We start from the raw sequence: 26,700 nt of genomic DNA, 5'->3' as shown, positions 1-26,700 counted from the left end.
AAATGTCAAACTTGCCACCATGTCATCTGTAGAAAGAGCAGGAAAAACAACAACAATGGTGCTGGAGTCCTGAGATACAAAAGAAAGATTCCTGCTGTATGTCAGATGGGTAAAGACTGTGTGGAATCTCTGTCTCTGTCTGGATGTTGCTACTGACAACTTGTAAGGACAATACTTAATTGTGCGCTGAGGCTACTTTGACATTTGAGCAAAGAAAGCTCCCGCACACTGTTCACTTTTGTATGGTTTACTGCAACGTTTCGGTCTACTGACCTTCTTCAAGCAATTCAAACCCTACTTTGACGTTTGGAGTGTGTGTGTATGTGTGTGTGTGTGTGTGTGTGTGTGTGTGTGTGTGTGTGTGTGTGTGTGTGTGTGTGTGTGTGTGTGTGTGTGTGTGTGTGTGTGTGAGAGAGAGAGAGAGAGATTATTGTCAATGTCTTATTTAAACTGCACATTGGAGACTGGTCAAACGCAATTTCAAACTTCTGTGCTAACCCTGTTACATAGATTTTTGACAATAAAGTACTCTTACTTGACTTGACTTGACATTTGAAAAGAGAAGTGTCTGCTTTTAATTTTAGTTGGTTGCAGTTCCTGTGTTTAAATAAAGACTCAATGTCCGTGGTGGAAACAAACTGCTCCACAAAGAGAACCACTTTTAGCCATCAAGGCCTGGAAAAACAATGGATGGATTTCAATCACAAGTGTACATTCATACCTGCCGCCTAAAAATGCCTTGTTGTCCTGGCTTAGCAAGTGTCACGTGGCTATTGTTGCTCATTACCCCTTCACTAAATGTGAAATACGAGTTTACAGCATGTTGCACTGTGGAAATGTGAACAGAGGAAGAATGGTGTGTGTGCGTGTGTGCTGCAGTGGTGTGCAGACATTTTGGGGGGCAGGTGCTTGAGGGGGGTGGAAAATATGGATGCCTCACCGGCTATAGAGAGGCTACGTATATACGTATTATTTCGAGGCATTATTGTCACACGTTTGTGACCGCATTTGTTGATGATCATGTCGACATGGACCACAGTACATTGGGACAAAAAACAAAAAAGAATTTTCAAAAAGGGCAATTTTGTGCAGTGGGGCCGCTGAGGCAAAGGGGCAGGTGCTGGGGGAAATCTGTGCACGCCGCGGCCTTAGTGTGTGTGTGTGTGTGTGTGTGTGTGTGTGTGTGTGTGTGTTGTGTGTGTGTGGAATTGAGTAGTGTATGGTTGTGTAGGGTTTTACGTCTCAGGGAGTTGTAGAGCTGGTTGTGTTGCTTCATCCTTTTGGGTGTCGATGTCTCCACAGAACCTCTCAGGCTGCACGTGCTCATGTGTCACCGACGTCTCAGAGACTCTGGACTGGAAATTCAAAGACACACTCATATTGCATAATTCTGGGACTCGCACGCACACGCAGACAGACAGACAGACAGACAGACTCATTCACACACAATAACACAGACGTGCTAGTTCACACACAATAACACAGCCACACAGACGTGCCTGTTCATACACACACACACACACACACACACACACACACACACACACACACACACACACACACACACACGCACACACACACACAGACGTGCTAGTTCACACACAATAACACAGCCACACAGACGTGCCTGTTCATACACACACACACACACACACACACACACACACACACACACACACACACACACACACACACACACACACACACACACACACACACTTCATTATACCTGATCTCCAGGTGATGAACTTGCAGTAGTCTGGGAAGGCTCTGTATAAAATGATAAAACATCAGGGGACAACCTCTCCAAAAATGATACCTGCCAAAACAAAATGGAAACAGAACACATTGCCAAACAGGCGCTTCTTACGTCCACCAACCACAAGTGTTGTCACTTGTCTGACAAGAGTGTTGTCATTGGTCAGCTGATTCATTGGTGTGCATGGGCAAATACCAGTAGTTAGGGCACATTCCATCAGTTATTGCAGATGTACATGCGGGCGCACATTGTACGGTGTGTGTGTGTTGCAAGGGCACTACTCCAACTGCACGACATGTATTGGTATGCAGAGTTGTATGAAGTAGAAGTAGCCTACTCTTACAGATGTAATTGCAACACTAATAGTATGATATTACATGGTTTCAACTTTGTCGTCATACTACTAGGTGTTGTAATTACATCTGTTATAGTGCTTCTACTTCTACTGTATACAACTCTGGACATCTGATGTGTGCATGTGATGTGGCAGCCCTGTTGTTGTTATGTTGTATCCCTGGACGTTGCTATGTGTAAAATAACGCTAGGCTAGTAGTTTTCTTCTAGAGAAGGTCACTCAGCTAGTTTCCTTCTCCATTAGCGCCCCCTGAGGGCTCCCTGACGCCCCCTGGAGGGCTGTAGAGCCCCACTGAGAAACACTACTGTAAAGGAACAGTGGTTTTCCACTATAGCAGGTCGCTACTCTACATGTGTACGTGGCTAAGCTTTAAATGAGATATATTTCAGAGATCGTGCAGTGTATCGAACCGTAATTTGAACCGTAAAACAAACGTAATTCATTGTGATATGAACCGAATCGTGAGTTGAGTGTATCGTTACAGTATAGCCTACTTAACATCCTTAGTGCACTTCAGGGCCGGTGCCACCTCCGTCCCATATTTAGAAACAAAAGTACAGTTCTGTATTGAGCTGAAACTGGGCCCACAATTTGGTTAAAGTGCAGGAAATTGCATCTAAGAAATACATTTTTTTCTGGGGGAGGACCCCCACACCCCCCTCTAAGGTGTCCCCCATACTCCATCAAACGCCCGTCCAACACCATGGTTCTGCAGCTGGGTCTGGTACACTTACAGCTCATGGAGGATTGTGAAAACGTTTGTCAACATTGAAAAAAAAGCATTGCTTTAAGGACAATAGGATTTCTGAAAATGTTTGTCAAGGCTTAAAAATTGCTTTGTGCTGCTTTAAGCACAGTAAACCCGTTCCCCGACCTCACTCAGTTGAATTTCTTGCACTGATTCAGAAAGAGAAACCAGAAAAGATGTAGGCCTACACTTATTACACACCATATTCTAAAAAAATCTATTATTTGAAAGAAGGATGGAGGAAACCACGATATTAAGATGAATGCTTAGTTAGGCCTCCCACTTTTCCTACAGTAACTTGTAGGTCTGTGCTTCTAGGTCTACAGTGTGGCTTGTGCTATCATTTAACCATGTTTTTGGAGACAACTGCCCCACTTTTATTGTTGTGTTTGGTTGCCAGGCAACATCTTTTTCATTTTCTGAAGCTGAGATTGACGTATCTGATGGCCAATGAGTGAACACTGTGTCTCGAATGGGGGAACACTGTTAAAGTGAATCACTCAACATTTTGGATACACCCTCTTTATTAGATTTCCCCACCACATAAAGCAGCCACCTTGACACCGTTCCACCTTCCACCTTGGCATAGATCTCCAGAAAATGAAGATTTTGCATTAAGATCACATGCAGTTTTTTAAAGTCTTTTAGTCAAAAATGTATACGAAATTTACTTTTTGAGGTTTCCATATCGTATCTCATATGAAACTGCACAACATGGACTTCCCAATGCTTGTCTCAGAGCAAAATGTGGTGTTAATTCAACATTTAGAGAGTACTCTGGGACCAAATCCACTCTGTAAGTTCTGAATTAACACTGTGTTTTTTACTGTGTACCGTAATAATGCATAATACAGTAGTGATGGGTATACAGTAGAGTGTGTGTGTGTATGTGGACAAACCAAAAACAGAGTTTGTCCTTGAAGTGTGCCAAGACTGCCATTTCCATGCCAACGAGCATAACACACATTTAAGGATTCCTAAATAGAAACCAAATCCATGAAAGCTAGAAGTAGTGACTCTCTGTGTACACTGGGTGGCAACAATTTTTCCACAACTGACATTTGGGAAGCCACAGGAGTGGGCGGTGGAAGCCAAGGTGTGGTAGCGTACACATCGTGCAGATGGAATGTAGAACCCAATAACCAAATTCACAACACTGCAGCATGGGTGGGGAACCCCTTTAATTTGAGGAGCCGCTTCAAGTTTTCCAAGGGCTGCACTATGAACACAAAGCAGGGTTTCCCCCTGTATTTTAGGCTTATATGGAAGGCGGCCACTTTTACAACAGACCCCACCTTCAAGGTCCCTTGAAAACACAACTTGCATTACATTTGCAATACGGGCCTGCAGGCCAGATAAGACAGCCTCAAGGGCCGTGAGACATAGGTTCCCCACCCCTGCTGTAGGCGAGAGGAACCAATCCCTTTTGGGTGATCTGTAGTATAAGACTCAAATAAGACTATGACTCAAATAGTCGAATAGTAGGGCAAGGTTAATATTGATTCACTGTCTGTGGGTAGGGCATTAGAGCCTCAAGATAGCAATTCACTATCAGAGAAGAAAGAGCACAAAGACAAACACAGCTCTACCACCTACTACACATACAGACTGACACACAGTCTGTATACAGCACATTACCCTTATAGATAATCTGCAGTATAATGATTCATTGTTGAATTTGGGAGAATGACGCCGCCATTATGGCAGTACTGATTCACTGTCTATGGGCATGGTATTAATCCCTCTAGATAGAAATGCACTATAGCAGTGAGGAAAAGACCCACGCACACATCCACACTTGGGTCACTTTACTGCTGCATGAGTCACTTGATTAAATACAATAAATGTCCAGCTATTTGAATTTGCCAAGATGGAAAAGCACTTGCAGTCCAGTCTAGTGGTTTCTGTTTTGCAAATGAGATGACATGTCTGTGTGAACAATTCCATCACAATCATTTACATAACTTTTTTCTGACGTCATCAGAGTGTCTCTAGCCTACTAGGGCCTATATATAACTGGTTCCTCTACAGTCTGCGCAAGTCATTGCTGGATATTCTCACAACACAACTTTGCGGACAATAGAGCAGCTTAAAGGTAAGATGACTTCTGACATTTGTTTGCTTACATGTATGGGCTTGTTTCAGTTGAATGGCAAGTTCACTGTATTTTATATCACTTTGCCATTTTGGTTCTCATTTTACATTTGATCATGTGTGTTACACCATGCCATTGGTGGCTTAAAACAAACATAATTTGAATGCAGGCTACATTCATCCTACATTTTGTTTTTTACTTTGTACTGAATTAGCCAGTAATGCAACCATGCTTCATTGTATGTATTGTAGTTACTATGTAATAGTTTGATATTTTGTCAGTCATTATTAGGCCTATGGATTTATAGAGTGAAAAAGCCTACTGGACATTCAGGGAAAGATAGTTAGAGAAACCCAGCTGTAGCCTCATCAGGACAGACCACCTGTCTCTGCAATGTCTGTTATGATAGTTTACTTTGACTCAATGATGGCCCAGGGGTTATCACACTCAATGCAAACAAAACAAGCAAACAACAAAAACAACAAAAACAACAACAACTTTAAACATGAGCTATGCGTTAACACTAACCGCTCTCCTTATGGCGTGATGATAAAACCTGTTGCTTTCCAGTCTGTCATGTTTGTTGACCCAAAACCAGCAAAAGAAAAAAAAGGGGAAAAAGCGTCTTCTGTCACATTTGTCTAGTGGCTTGTCAGGAGGAACCTTCACACGCAGACAACAACACAGCGCATGGGTTAGGGACCATCTTCACGTGGTCACAGTCACAAGTAGTTGACAGCTGACTGCCAGAAAGTACTCACACGTAGCTTACCAAGAGATTGCCACATTACACATATGTTTCCTCATTCCTGAAAACAGCTTCATACAACACACTTGGCCGTTACTGTTCTACATCACACACACTCACGCCGTCAGTGTCAGATATAACTCAGACCATATAACATATAACTCATAGCCATCCCAGATGACCGTGAAGTCAAGTTCCGTGAAGTCAATTTTGTCCAATAAAGTTCCGATAGACACGCTGCGCAGTAATACCCGTGTGTCGAACTGTTGGTGGATGGTCAGAGTGGAAATCCCATCACTCTGCACTGTACGTAGCTTGTAAATCGCCACCAGCCACCTCCGCGCCTGCGCATCTATAATACCCCCGGCCCATTCGCCGTGGTCCTCCTGGCCCACACAAGTGATGGTGACGTTTTAATACAGAGACAACGATATGTTGCAATATCCTTCCTACAACGGAGACGGTTGGGAAAACGGACCTTTCGAAGGCTTTCAAAAACAGATTCTGCATCGAAGTGAGGGTTACAGATTGCCAAATGTGCATGTGGGCGGTTTGCGCACTTGTGCGCCGTGCGTAAAACTGGAAAGTGCATTGGAAAGGGCATCCACTGAAGTCGGCTATTCGAAACAAACAAAAGAGGTTCACAACGTCAGCGTCCTACGCCAAATAACGCGAACTATGTCTTAACTGTGATGTTGGCCTATTTCACAATTTTCGTGGCATTGTAAAGGATGCAGCGCAGCATCTTTTGTTTGCAAACACTAAACCACTTTGTGCGTCATGATGTCAGCTAGAATGGAGAGAACGCAGTACAAAAATACAGTAGGCCTACATATTGATGCTATCCTAAAGACATCATGCCTTGTCAAGGACAACATGACGCAGATAGCTAACTTTTTCTCCCACTGAGGCCTGTCGTTAGCCTGGGAACTCCCATAGGCTACTGCCTTTAGTTCTACACAATCGTTTCCATAATCTCACTTGTGATTAGGTCTGGTGTTAACCAGGCAAGCCTGTCTCCATTCTGCCTCCACAAAGCTCAGGGTCATTGTCAGTGACTGGCAACATAGCCTACTACGCCTTTAAAAAGCAGACTGGTGAAATGAGCTCTAATGCCTCACTGAAGTGGTCTCAGCTCAACCGCCTTATGTTTTCTGTTGGTCTTCCCTCAGATGGTAGCTTCAAGAAAGACCGTTGAGCTTTTCTATGACGTCATATCCCCCTACTCATGGCTGGCATTTGAGGTAAGAGCAGTTCACATTTGTGTCCATCATGCATTCTCGTTCTTTTTGAATGCTTTCAGCATCTGTCTATGTGTGCAGGTGCTCTGTCGATACCGGAGTGTTTGGAACATCAATCTGAAGTTGAGGCCAGCCCTTCTTGGTGGAGTCTACAAAGGTGCAGGTAAGGCACACCTCCCTGACCCCTTGCAAACCTACACGGGTGTATTGCAGGCTACTGGTCAACATGCAATACTCTCAGTATGTGAAGGTTTGTTTAGCTGTGTGGTAACTACATGTGGGTTGTCACATTGTCTTCTGCTCACATGTAAAAGCTTAACTACCAAGGTTGAATTTTGTGATGCCATGGTGCTTCCCAGCTGACAGTGACGATAACAATCACAAAATAACTTTTTGTCACTATGAATAGGCCCTGTGCCACATTCTCTAGCTGTTGACTGGTTGTGTAAGAGAGGAGTTATCTCTCTTCTACTAATGTCAATGCAGTAAAAACACAATGCTGTGTAATGCAATATTCCTGAATGGATTTTGTGTTTCCAGGAAACAAAGGTCCTGATGACGTTCCCAGGAAGTTCCACTACATGGTGACAGACTTACTCCGGCTGGGTTCCTATGCTGGAGTACCCATCAGAGTTCCCGCCCAACCAATCCATCACCTGCTGGGGAGAGGTGTGTAGAACACTTGAATTGTTACGTAATATCACAGCCTACTGTCAGTGGTTGTCAATGCTCTTTGTATCAGTATTAAATGTAAATCTGACATACTACACCTGAATACTCATTCACATTTTACAAGGACACGAAGATACAATAGCGCACCAGTATTCTTTTTTCATAATACATGTTGTTCAGTTTGTTTTTCATAAAACAAGGATGCTGTACTGTATATACTGTAGGTCACTGATCTGCTCTGTGGCCAGCTTCAGAAATGCAGTGTAATGACCCCCTCTAGTGGTGAAAAGATATACTGATCTCAAGCTGAATGTACATAATCTAATTTCTTCAGGTTCCTTACCTGCCATGCGTTTTGTGGCGGCAGTGGCAGAGAGTGATGCCCAGTCGGGCAGTGATGCCCAGGTGGAGAGGGTGTCCAGGGAGCTGTGGACCAGGATCTGGAGCAACGGCCAAGACATCAACCAGATGACCTCACTTGCAGAGGTAGCCAACGCACACCACACTACATGCACGACCGCACGCACACGCACACATGCACGTACACACACACACACACAGACACACAAAGTCTGTCTTTCTACATGTCATTCCTTATGTGTAGTACACAGTTTGAACTGCAGGTGGTGCTAGACATAGAGAATCCCTTTATGAAGACCCATTAAAAACAGCCAATATCAATACAAAACCTCTCTCTCTCTCTCTGTCTGTCTCTCTCTCTACTTATGTACGTGCCCAACTGCGACTGTGCACATCTGATGGGCTCATACTCTGGTGTTAACGAGTGTACATGTGTGTCCTCTCCATAGGTGGGCCAGAGGGCAGGGCTGTCAGCGCAGAAGGTGAGGGAGCTGCTGGAACAGTCTCACAGCACCGCCATCAAGGACAAGCTGAAGAGCTCCACAGAAAAAGCCCTCGATTACGGGGTACGTCAGTGGCTTCAACTCTAGCACTAGTCTGCACTTAACCTTTGCAACGCATGTAGAACATGTGAAAATAATTACCCTATCCTACATGGATATGAATGCAGTGCATGTGTAAAATGTTATTATGGTGATATTCTAGCTCATACAGTAGGCCTATCTCTGTTTGGATAATTCTGTTGTGATAATTCTATAGATTTTAGTGAAAGTCCATGTTACTGAAGTCGCTCTTACTTGTCTGAGAGAAGGAAAAATGATTTGTTCATTCGTTTGTTTGTCCTATATTCGTTTATTTTGTTGACAACTAATCCTCACTGTCTGCTGTGTTCCTGTGTGTGCTACAGGGCTTTGGCTTTCCTCTGACGATCTGCCATGTGGCCGGAGAGCCCAAAGCCTTCTTCGGATCGGACCGATTTGAACTCATGGCTCACTGCCTCGGTCAGTTAAACACACTTCACACTATTACATATATAGTCTTTATTATCCAATGTGATCTACATGTTTGTGCAGTTTTAGTTGATTTCATTGATGTTCAATCATGTTCTTACCTGTTCCAGGTGAGAGATGGGCGGGGCCACAGCCGGATGACTCGCCACTTATTGACAGCCAATCATCAAACAGCAGAAGAGCCATTATGACCAGCTGAGATGTTCTGCTGAGTGTGTGTGGACATTATGCATATTGCACTTTAAAGTCGTTTTTTGAGGATCCCACCAAGATGCCTGACTCGAAATTGGCACGTCAAGATCTTGCAAATGTGGATTTTAAGGTGCCGGTATGCTTGCTGCAAGATACGCGAGCGTGTGCACGATTCGTTCATGAACGCGTTAAGGGCGGGTTATGCTTCCTACTTGTGCCACAGAGTGAGCTTGTCGCAGCCATGATGCAGTTAATTTTGGTTTATGCCCTGTTTTGAAGCACGGTCTGCGCGATGTCATTCCACGCTGAAACTGCCTTCAATACAAAGAGTAAACTAGACGTGTCGGTTGTTTTTTTAGCATCACAGACTCGACAATAATGAAAATGAAACATTAAATCTTTACATCACGTGCATGTTTGATCGCACTGGCAGCCACAGTGGTAGTTTGGAACAAAGAAGTGGCTCATTTGTCGAGGATGAAGCGGAATGTTTCCTCGACCTCGGAACCACTGTTCAACTGTCCAAATAACTTCAGCGTCGTAACTTGCAAGCGCATGTGTTGTCTTTGGTTCGTGTAAATAAATCAAACAACAAAGCACGGGCAACTTATTTAATGAAGAGCTCACAGTCCGTAGACCGACGAAGGTTAGAACAAGGAAGTAGCGCTTGTTCTCGACTCGAGGACAGAGCAGGCTGGTCGAGAGGACCAATCAGAGACCTATTTTCGCCCTTTCACGCCGTCGCTCCCTGCGTCGAGACACAATTTTGGGGAGGTGCCTCAGAGTACCTGCGTGATGGGGGGGGCTTCACTACGTTAACTGCGCGGCTCACTGCATTACGACGCAGGGACGCTGGACTGGAGGCATAAACCACCCTTTAACGTGCGTATTTAATGTCAATTTCGCGCGCGTTGGACACGACAGCCAAATGCGTCCGTTTTGCGTCTTGGTCAACTGCTTTTGAAGCAGTGCTGTCGGTTGCTCGCGGTGACGCGCGTAATTTACAGCTCGCAGCAAGCATACCGGCACCTTAAGTCCAGATTTGCAAGCGGTCTGAAGTCATCATCTGCTCAGTACAGTAGCCTAATATTTCATGTAGCTTCTTAGTGCAGATGGGGTTGCTGGCGTAAAGAGGAGAAAAATCTGCACTCACAAGCAGAGTTTCATTATTTATTTATCAATGACCACCATGTCCACAAGCAGATGTGTTTTGGCTCTTGAGCCATATTCAGTGCATATAATGACACTGCTCTCTTCTCCTCTTTTTCTTTAACTGCACTATCACGACCGTTGCATGTTGACTTCACATACAATTGAGCCTCAGCTTGAAACTTCCTCATTATTGCACATTTGTAAAAATCTGTTATTTATTTATTATTGTCCATATGTTGTGAAGACTATTAAATAAAATGTTTATTTTTTATACACACAATGACATAGTGTATGTCTAATTTAAATGTTCCATTCTCTCTTTTGTGACTCACTGTATTCTATCTATAAACAAGACCCCAAGATGGGCAACAGCAACATTGCAGAATCAGTGAACAACACCCACCCATCTCAATAATAGGCAAAGCATGTTACGTGCCTTATTCAATCATGGCGACACAAGAATCGGAATGGAATATAGAGACAAATCATGTGAAACATTTCAGAAATGTTCTCTGTACTCTACTTATATATGATTCCCTTATGTCTTTGCTGTCTGGAATAAAATAATTTGTCTGAAGTCAATATACAACAATCAGTCAAGCATTTACAATTGTAAGGCAATCTGTTCAAACAGAAAGACACGACATCTCAAATGAATTGGCAGTATTAAGTGATGCTGACAGGCTTTTTAAAAGCCTGACGTTTGCTGTGGTCCTAGTTCACATTTGTCAGTAAGGAAGACTAAGTAAGGTTAAACCTATTTTAAAGGGAGTCCCACAAAACCTTGGCCTACCATAGCCTGTAATGCTTACAATGGCACACTTGAAACACACTTGCAAATGTCTTGTTTGGAAACACGAAACACAACAAAGAGTATCCAGACCACTGTATCTAAACAAAAAATAGGCCTAGTAAAAGAAGGATGAATCACTGCACATTGGCCTTCTTTGCTGGTAGTTTATTTTGGTGAACAACGTGTTTTGCTGTTTATCCTTCTTTTACTTGGATTACTGTTACTGCATCACTAGCACCTGGCACCAGTGGTTGTGCACAGGTAGCTTGGTTCTCACTGACGGTGCGTGTGTGTAGCTCTGTCTAGAGCCCCCTGGTGGAGAGCTACACAAACGCACAGTCTGTGACAACTGGCTAGTGCACAGGGACTTTACTTTGAGAAAAAAAATAGGCCTATCAAAATTTGATAACATTTTGAATATAGCACCACTACTTCTTCCCAAGGGAGAGTAAAAAAAACCTTCAGAATATTACTACTTATCACAGCATCTTGAGGAGACACACATGGTGAGTATTTACAAGGCAATGCTGGCAGCAGGCACAAAACACTCTCATATTGTCTTTGGCTCCCCGAGATCAAAATATGAAGGATCAAGATACCAGTCCAAGAGTCCAATGCAGAGTGCAGAAGTCTTATATTTGGGAATAAATCCAAGATGTATATGGCTGTACAAACAAGGGAGCATTTGCATGTTTTGGTTCCATGGCAAGCCTGTGACAACATTTTTAGTTTTCTATTACTTTGACCACAACAGTCAAAATGGATATTTATTTCTGACTCGTCGAGGTCTGCTGTAGCGGCATGAGTACTGTTACCATTACATTGAGGGGAGGACCAGGCCAAAATCATCAACAGTAAACCGGGCACATGCCCTGTATGCCATATGGCCAATCCATATGCTTCTGCCTGATGGCAGCAATTCAAACTCCCTGTAGCCTCTTACTGTAGCTGGGGTCGCCGGCGACCCTATTCACTTGGTGAAAATGCTTAACTACATCATAACAGATTGCCAAATGTGCATGTGGGCGGTTTGCACACTTGCGCGCCGTGCGTAAAACTGGAAAGTGCATTGGAAAGGGCATTCACTGAAGTCGGCTATTCGAAAAAAAACAAAAGAGGTGCAGAACGTCAGCGTCCTACGCCAAATAACGCAAATTATGTCTTTATAACTGTGATGTTGGCCTATTTCACACTTTTCGTGGCATTGTAAAGGACAAATGCAGCGCAGCATCTTTTGTTTGCAAACACTAAACCACTTTGTGCGTCATGATGTCAACTAGAATGGAGAGAACGCAGTACAAAAAGACAGTAGGCCTACATATTGATGCTATCCTAAAGACATCATGCCTCGTCAAGGACAACATGACGCAGCTAACTTTTTCTCCCACTGAGGCCAGTCTCCATTTTGCCTCCACAAAGCTCAGGGTCATTGTCAGTGTGGTAGCTTTATTATAGTTAATTAATATGTTTTGTGTGAGATAAGGTTAGGACATAGACGTGTGTGTGTTTGTAACTATCTTTGAATCTAACGTGCATAGGTTAAGCAGAGCATTTTGTTCCTGTCTGTCTAGAACCTTTTTAAAGAAGTACTGACCAACTTAGGTCAAGAGGTCAAAGCCTGTTTTAAGAATAGCTGTTGTGGAGTGTGCTAGAATCTTCTGTGGCAAACACGGGCGTAGGTTTAGGGGGGGACGGTTGTGACATGTCCCTACCAATATTTTAGGGATATAAAATTGTCCCCACCAAATTTTGTCATATTATTTTAATGTAGGCCTATCGAAAATCTACATTGATTAGTTTATATTTCAATATAGCCTATTACAAAGTGGTAGCATTAATTTAAAAAACATTTTAAACAGTTTTTTCTTTATGACATGAGAGATAACCGCTGTGTATTCAGAGCTATGACGAGTGACGGGGAGCGTGTCTATGTTCCCACAGCCCATAGGTCCCACAGCCCATTGGTTCCACATCACTAAGATTTTTAACATTATTTTTAGGTCTATCGGTTCTCTTAGTTTACTTGGAAATGTGGGAATATGGAGTTGTAGAGCATAGGGCTTATATTTGAATAATTTCTTAAAACTGGGAAAACGGAGCAGCAGGAATAAGCTGGGACCATTTGGGCTGTGGGACGGGCTGTGGGAACATAAAGCTGACCCCGAGTGACGACCCATGTTGCCGCTTGCCACAGAGTGATTGGACATTAGACGGTCGGGTCGGGAAGTTCGGTGGAAGCAGTGGTCTATGTGCTAGTGGTGCTGAAAGCCCTCAACTCAAACTGTATCGGTATTTCATTATGAATGTGAGCCTATAAGCCTCAGAGACGAAAGAAACAAAAGGGCGGACATTAGGCTAGGCCTAGAAGTTGCACCGAAACTGGTGCAGCTAGGCGGACATTAGGGCCTAGAAGTTATTTCGCCATCGCAACTAGTGCAGCTAGGAGGACATTAGAAGTAGGCCTCGGCCTAATTTCGCAATCGCAACTAGTGCAGCTAGGCGGACATTAGAAGTAATTTCGCCATCGCAACTAGTGCAGCTAGGCGGACATAAGAAGTTATTTCGCCATCGCAACTAGTGCAGCTAGGCAGACATAAGAAGTTATTTCGCCATCGCAACTAGTGCAGCTAGGCGGACATAAGAAGTTATTTCGCCATCGCAACTAGTGCAGCTAGGCGGACATTAAGTTATTTCGTCATCGCAACTAGTGCAGCTAGGCGGATATTAGAAGTTATTTCGCCATCCCCGCAACAGTATGCACTAGGCCTATGCAGCAAGGGTGAGGGGGGGGGGGGGGGGGTGAGGGGGGGTGTTGTCCCTACCAAAGCTGATGAAACCTACACCCAAACCCTATCCTTTTGGGGAAGATAGGGGTTGGAGTTTAGGCCTGTTTAGTGTTATAAAAGTTGAGGCCGGGACTAGGGAGAAGCTCTGGCCGAAGCTCTGGACTGCATTAAACGCGCTGACTTGACTGAAGACTTCTTGTCCTGTGATTCCCTCTCCATGGTTGTTGGTTGCGTTAATCTACAATAACAAGGTGCAGTGATAATCTTTATGTAGGCCTACATCATTGAATTTTATCATGGTTAAAATCCATATCCAAATAACTTTTTCTCCCACAGAGGCCAGTCTTCATTTTAGCTCCACAAACCTCAGGGTCAGTGACTGGCAATAGGCCTAAGCCTTTAAAAAGCAGACTGGTGAAATAAGCTCTAATGCCTCACTGTAGGCCTAGCAAAGTTTACCTGGCCCATTGTTGGCCCGATCCTTTTTTCGCGAGTGCTGACAGTCGGCCCAATTCTGGCTTTGTCCGCGGCCCAATAATGGCCCTATTACCGTATGCCCTCAGTGTTGGCTCAGTTACTGCATGAGACTGACAGTTATTTTCAGTGTCGGCCGAGTGTTGGCTCAGTTAGGCCTACTGCATGAAGTGACAGTTATTTTCAGTGTTCTATGAAGTGTTGGCTGAGTCACGGTAGCCAGTATTCCAGCCGAGCCGACACTCAGCCGACAGTGCCGACATTCAGCCAAGATCGGGCCAACTGTTCTTGCTACCTAGGAAGTGGTCTCAGCTCAACCGCCTTATGTTTTCTGTTGGTCTTCCCTCAGATGGTAGCTTCAAGAAAGACCGTTGAGCTTTTCTATGACGTCATATCCCCCTACTCATGGCTGGCATTTGAGGTAAGAGCAGTTCACATTTGTGTTCATCATGCATTCTCGTTCTTTTTGAATGCTTTCAGCTCCTGTAGGCCTAGTTGAATAAAGCTTGTTGCGCTGTCTGGTGTGCAGGTGCTCTGTCGATACCGGAGTGTTTGGAACATCAATCTGAAGTTGAGGCCAGCCCTTCTTGGTGGAGTCTACAAAGGTGCAGGTAAGGCACACCTCTCTGACCCCTTGCAAACTCACATGGGTGCGTGTGTTGCATCAGAGAATCTCTAACAGGGAGAAGGTTCAGTCTCATTGGTTCCCATTGTAGCCAGTTAGCTTTGCATGCATACTGCAGTTACTATGGAGTGTCCACTAGTTGGCGAGCGTAGTTCAGTCCTTCCAGAGCCGTATATAGATATAGCCAGAGAAATTAGAACACAGGGAGAAGGCTCAGTCTCATTGGTTCCCATTGTAGCCAGTTAGCTTTGCATGCATACTGCAGTAACGAGCGTAGGCCAGTCCTTCATGTGGAAAAATGTATGGAATGGAAAGGGGAACCCATGCTAAATACATTGCTACTGCCATTTCCAGTCACAAATATTATCAACAAAACATTCCTGGTAAGCACTATGACTGTTGTTTAACAATAGGCTGTATTGACAAATCGTTCAGGTGTGTAGTTTTACAGCAGGTTAGAAGATTTCAACCTGTACTCGCTAGCATCGTGCTAATGTTTATGGGTTTGGCCCCATAAAAATTGAACTTTGTGACCCAGTATATAATAATCTAGTGGCGCAAAATAATCGAAACGCTACTCAAATGGGGTCTTATTATTTCTAGCTTCGAACTTAATATTAATATTTCAGGACAAAAAAATATAAAAAATCACAAAAATTATGAAGGTAAAAAACTCCATTGACACCCATTCATTTTGCACTGTCCCGTGGTTAGGGTTAGCCAGTTGTGGCTAGTAGCAAGTTCCGTGAGTGAACAGCCCCTGATATAGCCCACGGGCCAGGTGAGATGTCGGTACCACTCAGAGGGGCAAAGGTTGCTTATATTTTTTGAAAAGATACATGTCTGAAGTTAACATTTTTGTATGATAACCCTTCTGGAAGTACAGCCAAGTTAGGGTTATCAGTCGTTAAAGTAACACCCCCCATCAAAAATAAAGCTTTTTAAGATGGGCGCCTGTCTTTCTACTGGCCCTTGTTTAAGACATATAGGGATGGTTTTTTGTTATGTGTGGTATCGTTGCGAAGGGGAGACTCTGAGCTTTCATCCAACACCTCTTGAGAACATTTTGGTTAAGTATAGCCCTCCCTGCAGCTCTTCAAACATTTACTCAGACACATTTTTTCCATTTTCGCCGATATCATCTCTTGTCTTTTCATACTGTGGCATCAGGGAGCATCAGAAAGACCTATTTTAAACTCTAAAATATTGTTTTGAGTATCAAGAATCTGAAAATGTATCCTTTCACTGTGTTATCCCATGTTTAGGGGGTGATTTTCAGTCTTGTATGAGGCATGTGATTTTTTTCAAAACACAGTTTTACCATTTTCTCATAAAGTTCAGGAAGCAATACCTCTAGGTGCATTTTGCAGTTGGTTGTCATAGCTTGTTATATACCATATGAAAGCTTGGAGTGGGTAGCATATTCATATATTATCATATATTTGGTGTACCTGTTTGCAGAGCAATGTTAACTAGGCAAATCATTTTCCATAACCAGTATCAATGATATAGTTTCTCAGTGATTGCATTGTGTCATATGGTGTCTGAATCCTGACTACTTGTCCTAAAATCAATGTTGTTATGCGCCCAGAGGTTATATACCAGAAATATAGGCCTATGTGATAATGTCCCCTATGATATTAGTCTTGCAACTGAAATCATAGCAATTGTGTGAAAAACATTACATAAACTCATCCCTTAACTTGTCCCTTTTTAGTAGTCTTTAGTAATAGAAAGTGAAGTGAAAGTCCAACTAGTTAACTCCTACATCCATTCACATTGTGACACAGCACTCCACAACACACTATACACTGTGCACACGACACACAACAAAATTACATTTATGCCTCACACGTACAAAGGGGCAGCCCCCAAAGGGCATCCGAAAGGCAGCAGTGCAGCAGGACGGTACCATAATTGGGGTGCCTCAGTCATGGAAGAGGATGGTGGAGAGCACTGGTTAATTAATCCCCCCACTAACCTGGCGGGTCCTGAGTGCTGTTGCGCACTTGCAGGAGGAGAGAAGTGCTGCACACTCTCGAGTTGTCACATTAAAAACTTGTTTATTTAATTCGAGAATTTGCGGCACTTCTCTCCTCCTGGAGGCCTTGGTCGTACCACATGTATCATGATTTACAGCAACATTTAAAAACCCTCCGCAAGAACACTTGATTTGAGGTGAAGATCATGAAGAGGTTTGCAAAGGAAGAGTGGGGTACAATGTCATCAGAGCTTTGCAAAGACAGCACGAGTTCTGAACTTCATACTGCTGCAACAACTACTACACCATGCCACAGATGAAGTAACATGCATACATGTACTGTATTCACATGTGTTGGTGTACCAACTGAGCAACTGCAGCTCACTTTCCAGGCATACACTGATACCCATCCCTAGACCCAAGCAGCTGTAATGAACAATGGAGTAGAGTGAAGTAGAGTAGAGAACTGTATGGTATAGTAGAGTATAGTTCAGTAGAGTACAGTGCATTACAATAGGAGACCATGCTGATCATTGAACTATATGAACCTGGTAGTCACAGATGTAATGGGTTTGTTATTTCCCTGCTACTCTACATGTGCTAATGTCACAATAGCACAGAACCTCATATCACACTGAATAGTACTCCCTGCACATGCACTGTAAATGTAGAGAGTAGGACCAACTGTGCAACCGTATCTCACTCATTTTGTGAAGTATTCACGAAAAAAATAGATTAATTTTCGTGGTGCATTCACGTTATTGCCCGCCTTTCGTAAAGTCTTCACGAAAATAATAGATTAATTTTCACGTTGCCTATTCACTTGAATTGCCCGACTGTTGCCTAGCGACCCACTAGTTTGATGCCCTTTCGGTAGCCTACCGTCACATGGTAATCAAACATTTCAAACAAGCAATTTAGGGTTAGGTTTAGGGTCAAGGTTAGGGCTAAGGTTAGGGTTAAGGTTAGGGTTAGGGTTAAGGTTAGGGTTAGGGTTAGGGTTAGGGTTAGGGTTAGGTTTAGGTTTAGGGGACATAAGGCGTAAGTACCGAAAGGGCGTCGAATTAGTTCCGAGTGTATCAGCAGTGTTCTGTCAGCACCCCCTCCCCGCCCCTGCAGACGTTTGGATAACCATAGCAGCAGTGGGGCAATTCAAGTGAATAGGCAGCGTGAAATTGAATCTATTATTTTCGTGAAGACTTTACGAAACGCGGGCAATAACGTGAATGCACCACGAAAATTAATCTATTATTTTCGTGAAGACTTTACGAAAGGCGTGAGATAGGGCTCAACTGTGGCATTCATACAGTAACATAACAGCCATGTTACACATACTGCAACAGCACATGGGGCAGTTGTGGCATAGTGGTTCAGGAGATGGACATCAGATCAGAGGGTTGCAGGTTGAAATCCCACCTGTATACTGACTTATGCATAAAACTGTATACTGTATACTACATACCACTTTAGAAAGAAAAAATGCATACACAAAGAAGATGTGCACTTACCTGCTACTTAGGTACACCTTGGCTGGTACTGGGCTGGGTACTGGGCTGTAGCCTACCCCTTTTTCCATAAGAAGCCATTTAACTGCCTGCAACAACGTTCAAGTAGACTGGGGCATTGTAATGATGCTTGATTGGTACAAAGGGGCCCAACGTGTGCCAAGAAAACATCCCCTGCCCCCCGGGAAAATGTATGGAATGGAAAGGGGAACCCATATGCTAAATACATTGCTACTGCGATTTCCAGTCACAAATATTATCAACAAAACATTCCTGGTAAGCACTATGACTGTTGTTTAACAATAGGCTGTATTGACAAATCGTTCAGGTGTGTAGTTTTACAGCAGGTTAGAAGATTTCAACCTGTACTCGCTAGCATCGCGCTAATGTTTATGGGTTTGGTCCCATAAAAATTGAGCTTCGTGACCCAGTAGGCCTATATAATAATCTAGTGGCGCAAAATAATCGAAACGCTACTCAAATGGGGTCTTATTATTTCTAGCTTCGAACTTAATATTAATATTTCAGGACAAAAAATTATTTTTAAAAAAATCACAAAAATTATAATGGTAGAAAACTCCATTGACACTTATTCATTTTGCACTGGCCCGTGGTTAGGGTTAGCCAGTTGTGGCTAGTAGCTAGTTCCTTGAGTGAACACCCCCTGATTGCATGTAGGCTATTGGTCAACGTGCAATACTCTCAGTATGTGAAGGTTTTGTTTAACTGTGTGGTAATTACATGTGGGATGTCACATTGTCTGCTCACATGTGAAAGCTTAACTACCAAGGTTGAATTTTGTTATCGTCACTGTCAGCTGGGAAGCACCATGGCATCACAATCACACAATAACTTCAACTTTTTGTCACGATGAAGAGGCCCTGTGCCACATTCTCTAGCTGTTGACTGGTTGTGTAAGACAGGACTCATCTCTCTTTTGCTAATGTAGGCGAGTACATCTATGCAAAAAAAAAGACCTAAACCCAAAAAAATTGATACAAAATGTTTTTCAACTGATTGTGTTACCTCTAAGTGTCCTTAATAACATACTAAAAATCTAGGAAAATCTGACTTCAGGAAAGGTGTCATTTTCAAGATCAAGGTTTTTAAAAATAAAGGTTACTACATGATAATTGCATTGGCATGAACTAACATGTTTTCAGGATCTGTTTGTTTGGAGTGCTGTTTGGGTGGATAAAGACACTACTGCTATGATAATATCCATGTGCTGTTTGTCAGGGCACATCATCAGTGATGAATCATGGTGTCACTAGGTATTTTGGGTCTTTCAGCAGCTGAACTGAATAGACAGGAGCCACTACATGTGTAAGTAGAGGGCAAGGTGAAACGGTTGGTACTGGAGACAGACAATGTCCTGAAAGGACATAGGGCTTTAGCATAGCTTTCAGGTAAGCCAGAGTAGGGCCTGTTGTAGCGTCATAGGCAAGGGTCAGGGCCTTGTATTCAATTAGGGCATGAGAAAGAGGACATGACTGGGAAACTGAGGCTATGTGATCAGAGAATGATAGATGGTCATCAACAATGACACCTAGATTTCTTGTGGCCTTATTTGAGGCAACAGTAGCAGAATCCATATTGAGCTCGATAGCATGGCAACCTAAATCTTTGGCTGGGATCACCTAGTGCATTTGGGCGAGGCTCAACTGAAGGTTGCATTCCTTCATACTTGTGGATAGTTCAGAGAGGCAAGCGGAAATGTGTGTGACCGTGGAGTCATCTGGCACAAAGTAACTGTGCTTCATCGGTGTAACAGTAGTATGAGAAGCTGTGAGAACAGATAACATGGCCCAGTGATATGGTGTACATGGCAAATAGGAGTCCCAGCACCAGCCCTTAGGACACCTCTGTGGAGAGGCTATGATTTGAGGACAGCTGACCTTGCCCTTGATACATGCTAACAATGATACCACCAGACTCAAAGAATGTCTGGAAGAACTTGAGACACATAAAACTCAATGATTTATCTAAGAGAGATGTTAAATAATCATATTTTGAAAAAAAAATGCTAGCTGGTGTGTCTGCACAAAGATTTTTAGATTTACTACAAAACAAAAAGAGATGTCCATAATCTCTTCTGAAGATATCTTCTGGCTTACTAGAAACAAAATAAAAGTGTAATTTTGAGCTTGGCTTTTTCAGATTTTGAGGTTTTGCATTTTGAAATGTAATGCATATTTAATTAGATATAGTCCAATTACCATATTAAAACATAACATTTCAGAAAACTTGCAATACATTTTTTTCTCACAAATATGTGAGTAATCACCGGATTAAGTTTCATGGTGATATCGGCAAGCTACATTTTTTGGCCTATTCACCTGGAGTGTCTCTTGACCCTTATAAGCCTATGGCAGCCATGTTGAAAAAAACTCATTTCCCAAAGTCAGATTTTACTAGATTTTTAGTATGTCATTTAGCAGGTCCAATAGTAATAGAATCCATAAAAAAACCTTTTGTATCAATTTTTTTGGGGTTAAACCCTAAATGTACTCGCCTAATGTCAGTAATGCAGTGTAATGCAATAGTCCTGAATGGATTTTGCGTTTCTAGGAAACAAAGGTCCTGTTGACGTTCCCAGGAAGTTGCACTACTTGGTGACAGACTTCCTCCGGATGGGTTCCTATGCTGGAGTACCCATTAGAGTTCCCGACCAACCAATCCATCACCTGCTGGAGAGAGGTGTGTAGTACACTTGAATTGTTATGTAATAGCACAGCCTACTGTCAGTGGTTGTCAATGCATACTCTTTGTAGCAGTATTCAATGTAAATCTGACATACTACACCTGAATACTCATTCACATTTTACAAGGACACAAAGATACAATAGCGCACCAGTATTCTTTTTTCATAATACATGTTGTTCAGTTTGTTTTTCATAAAACAAGGATGCTGCACTGTATACTGTAGGTCACTGATCTGCTCATACTGTGGCCTGCCTCAGCAATGCAGTGTCATGACCCCCTCTAGTGGTGAAAAGATATACTGATCTCAAGCTGCATGTACTTAATCTAGTTTCTTCAGGTTCCTTACCTGCCATGCGTTTTGTGACGGCGGTGGCAGAGAGTGATGCCCAGTCGGGCAGTGATGCCCAGGTGGAGAGGGTGTCCAGGGAGCTGTGGACCAGGATCTGGAGCAACGGCCAAGACATCAACCAGATGACCTCACTTGCAGAGGTAGCCAATGCACACCACGCTACATGCACGACCGCACGCACACACACGCATGCACGTACACACACAGACACACAAAGTCTGTCTTTCTACTTGTCATTCCCTATGTGTAGTACACAGTTTGAACTGCAGGTGGTGCTAGATATAGAGACTCCCTTGATGAAGACCCATTAAAAACAGCCAATATCAATACAAAACCTCTCTCTCTCTCTGCTTATGTACGTGCCCAACTGCGACTGTGCACATCTGATGGGCTCATACTCTGGTGTTAACGAGTGTACATGTGTGTCCTCTCCATAGGTGGGCCAGAGGGCAGGGCTGTCAGCGCAGAAGGTGAGGGAGCTGCTGGAACAGTCTCACAGCACCGCCATCAAGGACAAGCTGAAGAGCTCCACAGAAAAAGCCCTCGATTACGGGGTACGTCAGTGGCTTCAACTCTAGCACTAGTCTGCACTTAACCTTTGCAACGCATGTAGACCATGTGAAAATAATTACTCTATCCTACATGGATATGAATGCAGTGCATATGTAAAATGTTATTAATAACAATTTGGTGATATTCTAGCTCATACAGTATCTCTGTTTGGATCATTCTGTTGTGATAATTCTAGATTTTAGTCAAAGTCCATGTTACTGAAGTCGCTCTTACTTTTCTGAGAGAAGGAAAAATGATTTGTTCATTCGTTTGTTTGTACTATATTCAATATTTTGTTGATAACTAATCCTCACTGTCTGCTGTATTCCTGTGTGTGCTACAGGGCTTTGGCTTGCCTCTGACGATCTGCCATGTGGCCGGAGAGCCCAAAGCCTTCTTCGGATCTGACCGATTTGAACTCATGGCTCACTGCCTCGGTCAGTTAAACACACTTCACACTATTATAGTCTTTATTATCCAATGTGATCTACATGTTTGTGCCGTTTTAGTTAATTTCATTTAGAGGCAGTAGATAACTTAATAATTCTCATGCAAGTTATCGGTCAATGGACATTTAAGGCACATGCTAGCCTATATCTTCATGATATGTTTGTTCAATCATGTTCTTACCTGTTCCAGGTGAGAGATGGGCGGGGCCACAGCCGGATGACTTGCCACTTATTGACCGGCAATAATCAAACAGCAGAAGAGCCATTATGACCAGCTGAGATCTTCTGCTGAGTGTGTGTGGACATTAGGGATGGGCATAATTAACAGATTAACCGATGATTGATCATTAAACATTTAGTCGAAGAAATTAATTTTCGCCGACGAACAGTTAAACAAAAACAAAACAAAAACTTGAATGTAGGTTGTTCTGCCTTCCATTTAATTCCATGCCTGAGTTTAGTTTCTCTCACGTAAATCCTATGGTGAAAACCGCCACCTAGTGGACTTTCTCTCGGTACTGCTCCTTAAGCGCAACTCTACTTCCTGGTTAGTTACAGCCAGCAGAGAAATTAGAACACAGGGGAGAAGGCTCAGTCTCATTGGTTCCCATTGTAGCCAGTTAGCTTTGCATGCATTCTGCAGTAACGAGCGTAGGCCAGTCCTTCATGTGGGAAAATGTATGGAATGGAAAGGGGAACCCATGCTAAATACATTGCTACTGCCATTTCCAGTCACAAATATTATCAACAAAACATTCCTGGTAAGCACTATGACTGTTGTTTAACAATAGGCTGTATTGACAAATCGTTCAGGTGTGTAGTTTTACAGCTGGTTAGAAGATTTCAACCTGTACTCGCTAGCATCGTGCTAATGTTTATGGGTTTGGCCCCATAAAAATTGAGCTTTGTGACCCAGTATATAATAATCTAGTGGCGCAAAATAATCGAAACGCTACTCAAATGGGGTCTTGTTATTTCTAGCTTCGAACTTAATATTCATATTTCAGGACAAAAAATTATAAAAAATCACAAAAATTATAATGGTAAAAAACTCCATTGACACCCATTCATTTTGCACTGTCCCGTGGTTAGGGTTAGCCAATTGTGGCTAATAGGAAGTTCCGTGAGTGAACAGCCCCTGCAGCCAGTTTTTTCAAGTGTTTTCTGCCGTAAAGCCACCGGACTTCATCTCTCCCGCAATTAATATCTTTTCACACTTGAGCCTTGGACAATATAAGTCTGTAAGTGATCATTTTGTGTTGGATATTGTTTGTAACGAAATTGCATTGCTATTTTGAGGTAAATTTCGATCTATTTGGCTCTAGAAATTGTGTTTTCTTTGCCTGGAAATGTTGGCTAATCTCATTCTACTTTCGGTTAGAAAATGACAAAGTGTAGTGTAATTACTGCAATGTGAATTACAAATACAGTTAATCGACAACGGTCCGTGTATATTTTCGTTCATTCATTATTCTATTTCGGATATCACACGAGAAAGGAATAAGGACTTGTTTATGATGATTTACGCTTGAATATCACTTGTGAAATGGAACCAAGCGCCATATTTTGATATTTTGTAGGTACTGAAAATGAAACGTTGAATCTTAGAAAAGAGAGAAAAGCAATAAAGAAAAACGTCCTTCTGAATTGCGTCTTTTGTTTATTCAGAATTCGGGTGCCCTGAGAGTAAATCCTGGAAGGCTGGTTGAGCCTTCATTACATGGTTTCTTTGGAGGCAAACGGACTTTGCAGGCATTGTTGATGCAATATTCAGAACGTTGCTACACTTCAAATATGTGGTCGATCTGTGATGACTGTGCGAGGAATTTGTGTCATGAGATGGTTGCGTAAGCTATCCATATCAAGCAAGCGCCAAAAGCATGTGCATACGCCCCACCACCATTGAGTAGGGCGTCCCAGAGGAGGATGAATGGTTTACTGTCTATATTTTGACTTAAACTTATCAACCAATTTAACCTTCGCAACGACATTTCATGTGCTTAGGCCTGGTCTTAAGACTTGATTGTATTTGGCCATATAGCCTATTATAGCGTTCAAATCCAACAGAAGTGCAGCTGTGCCAGGAGAGATATCTTCGATGGGAAGGGGTAGACCAACTGTCATTGAGAACATTGACAGTTCTTACGATCAGCATCAGTTTCCCAGTTCATCTCCAGCCTTTAGGTGTATACCCGGACATATTGCTTTCCAACAATATCACTAATGTTCCAAATACACCAAAGTGAAATGTGTATTCAACATGCGTAAAACTTGGTATGGAGAGAGCGCGCTCCAGCTCATTACACTTGCCAGAATACGTAACAGTTTGCGTGAGAACACTGCTTTTGACCGTTTGCTCCCTAATGCATATTACTACATGTGAAAGGGTATAATAGGTTATTGATTCCAGAGACTTTAGCCTTTATTTAGGCTATAAAGTTGAGTCCATAACATAAAGGGAACTTCATCTCTATTTTATAAGGCGGACGCACGCTCCAATACAGGCCTAACCATCACGCGTGCTGCGCATAGGCCTACTAGCCTGTACATCGCAAAAATGTTTTTCATCATTCTATTATTTTTCTGTTGTGTCTCTGGCTCCAGCTACTGTTCTGTGTGTCGTTTGGTAGCTAGACCTTTTCTGATGCGTTTCAGACGGCAATCTTTCCTTCCGGGTAAACAGAGGGGGAGGGGTCAGTCAAATTAAATTCAATAAACGAGTAGCCAAATATCACAAATTGAAAAACGATCAAAAATTTTGTCATTTTTTATAATGCTATTATGGTATGAAGTAACACATGCAGAAAACAAAATACAGCCATTTCTGCTTGTATTGCTTTAATCAAAACAAGAAGTTGCACCCTTTTTTGAATTTCATATTTCATTCCAAAATAGAATAATGAATGAACGAAAAAGTACACGGACCAAATTGGTCCGTGTACCATTCGTTCTTTTGTTTTTTTATTCAGAACCAAATAACAAAAAACGAAAAAACGGCTGGTTATTTCATTATTTCGTTTTAGTGACAAACGAAAAAACAAATTTCGATCTGAATTTCCAAAATTTATTTTGTACTTCATTTCAAAACAACGCCAATGAAAAAAAGCCGACGTGCTATTTTTAATTTTTTATATTTTCATCTCTCAGCCTTATGTGCCCCGGAAGTACTAGCGTTTGCCCCTGCCGTTGGCGATGATGCGAAACACAGGACGATAGGTGCGATCGAGATGTGTCAACGCATGTATGCGCATTTAGACAGCAATGCACCCTGGGTGGAAAATGCTGCATGACGGTTAGATTTCCTGTCAAACTTCGAAATTTCGTCGACGTTGCGTTGACGAGGTGACATGTCACATGGTGTAAAACTATCGCGGGATGAATGCGGCTGCAGTCAGATCTTGCAACCTCTGCAGTTGCTTATCCCCTTCAACGCTCGTCGGCGCTCGTCGGCGGACTGCCTCCGAGGTCACGCGCCCATGAACTGGTTGGTCAACAACTCACTCACGTGTGTATATGGGTCTTGTCTCACACCTCTACACAAGTTTGCGCAGGTCCCCACTTCAGCTCCTCCTCACTGCCTGTCCCCCCACTCCTCACACGTGGTGTGTTAGTAGAGCAAACCGGTGCGAGCTCATCGTCTCGTTCATATTTGTGGCCGACTTTAAATGCGCTGTATTTAATAACACCCACATCGTGACAACAAGTTCTCGCTGACGTCCGTTGCGCAACGTCGACGCTCGCAATGAAGTCGTATGGGCTTGTTGTTGCGCCCCACCGCGCTTCTCGTGGCTCTCATTTGACAGCGCGCACGACTGACATAGTTGTACCTACCCGAAGACCACCGGTTTTATTAACGACCACCGAACACTGTTTTGGTGTCTTGTGGACTTACTACAGCTATTAGCTAGGCTTATCAGTAAAGCTGTCTTATGGAACAATGTGGAGATAGCCTATAGGCCTAGTAGCCGAATGGGATCTGGATTATTATAATTTTTTTAAGGCATCTGTTTTCTAGGAACCGAAAGGAGCTGACTTTTGGTGGCAGGTGGTCGCGTCCACCATGTCATTTTGATATTGTGTTGTTGTTGTTGACTCTCGGAAAGAATTACCCTCTGACGTTTTCCCCACTAGCCATCAGATCTAATGCC

The 26,700-nt window shown here is 42.9% G+C and overlaps 2 protein-coding genes across 2 annotated transcripts; both read left to right on the top strand.

Moving 5' to 3' along the window:
* The first annotated feature begins 4,863 nt into the window (after nucleotides 1-4,863).
* On the top strand, nucleotides 4,864-9,517 carry LOC134449370 (glutathione S-transferase kappa 1-like). Its single transcript, XM_063199264.1, has 8 exons — nucleotides 4,864-4,957; nucleotides 6,878-6,949; nucleotides 7,028-7,109; nucleotides 7,487-7,615; nucleotides 7,953-8,104; nucleotides 8,428-8,544; nucleotides 8,886-8,979; nucleotides 9,099-9,517. The coding sequence occupies exons 2-8, from the start codon at nucleotides 6,878-6,880 to the stop codon at nucleotides 9,185-9,187; spliced, it is 735 nt and encodes a 244-aa protein (XP_063055334.1). The 5' UTR covers nucleotides 4,864-4,957; the 3' UTR covers nucleotides 9,188-9,517.
* A 3,874-nt stretch (nucleotides 9,518-13,391) lies between these two features.
* On the top strand, nucleotides 13,392-22,909 carry LOC134449371 (glutathione S-transferase kappa 1-like). Its single transcript, XM_063199265.1, has 8 exons — nucleotides 13,392-13,430; nucleotides 14,735-14,806; nucleotides 14,915-14,996; nucleotides 21,068-21,196; nucleotides 21,540-21,691; nucleotides 21,989-22,105; nucleotides 22,447-22,540; nucleotides 22,743-22,909. The coding sequence occupies exons 1-8, from the start codon at nucleotides 13,425-13,427 to the stop codon at nucleotides 22,796-22,798; spliced, it is 708 nt and encodes a 235-aa protein (XP_063055335.1). The 5' UTR covers nucleotides 13,392-13,424; the 3' UTR covers nucleotides 22,799-22,909.
* Nucleotides 22,910-26,700: the final 3,791 nt, after the last annotated feature.

This window comes from Engraulis encrasicolus, chromosome 5 (genome assembly GCF_034702125.1).
Source record: "Engraulis encrasicolus isolate BLACKSEA-1 chromosome 5, IST_EnEncr_1.0, whole genome shotgun sequence".
Lineage (NCBI taxonomy): Eukaryota > Metazoa > Chordata > Actinopteri > Clupeiformes > Engraulidae > Engraulis > Engraulis encrasicolus.
The sequence above is the reverse complement of the archived record's forward strand: the minus strand, read 5'-3'. Positions and strand labels throughout refer to the sequence as shown.

Excerpts from the sequence above, each read along its gene's own strand:
- LOC134449370 (XM_063199264.1), top strand. The coding sequence starts at position 6,878 with ATGGTAGCTTCAAGAAAGACCGTTGAGCTTTTCTATGACGTCATATCC. Across the intron at positions 7,110-7,486 it reads TGGAGTCTACAAAGGTGCAG|GAAACAAAGGTCCTGATGAC; the intron begins GTAAGGCACACC and ends TTGTGTTTCCAG. Across the intron at positions 8,105-8,427 it reads AGATGACCTCACTTGCAGAG|GTGGGCCAGAGGGCAGGGCT; the intron begins GTAGCCAACGCA and ends TCCTCTCCATAG.
- LOC134449371 (XM_063199265.1), top strand. Across the intron at positions 21,197-21,539 it reads CCATCACCTGCTGGAGAGAG|GTTCCTTACCTGCCATGCGT; the intron begins GTGTGTAGTACA and ends TAGTTTCTTCAG. Across the intron at positions 22,541-22,742 it reads ACTCATGGCTCACTGCCTCG|GTGAGAGATGGGCGGGGCCA; the intron begins GTCAGTTAAACA and ends TACCTGTTCCAG.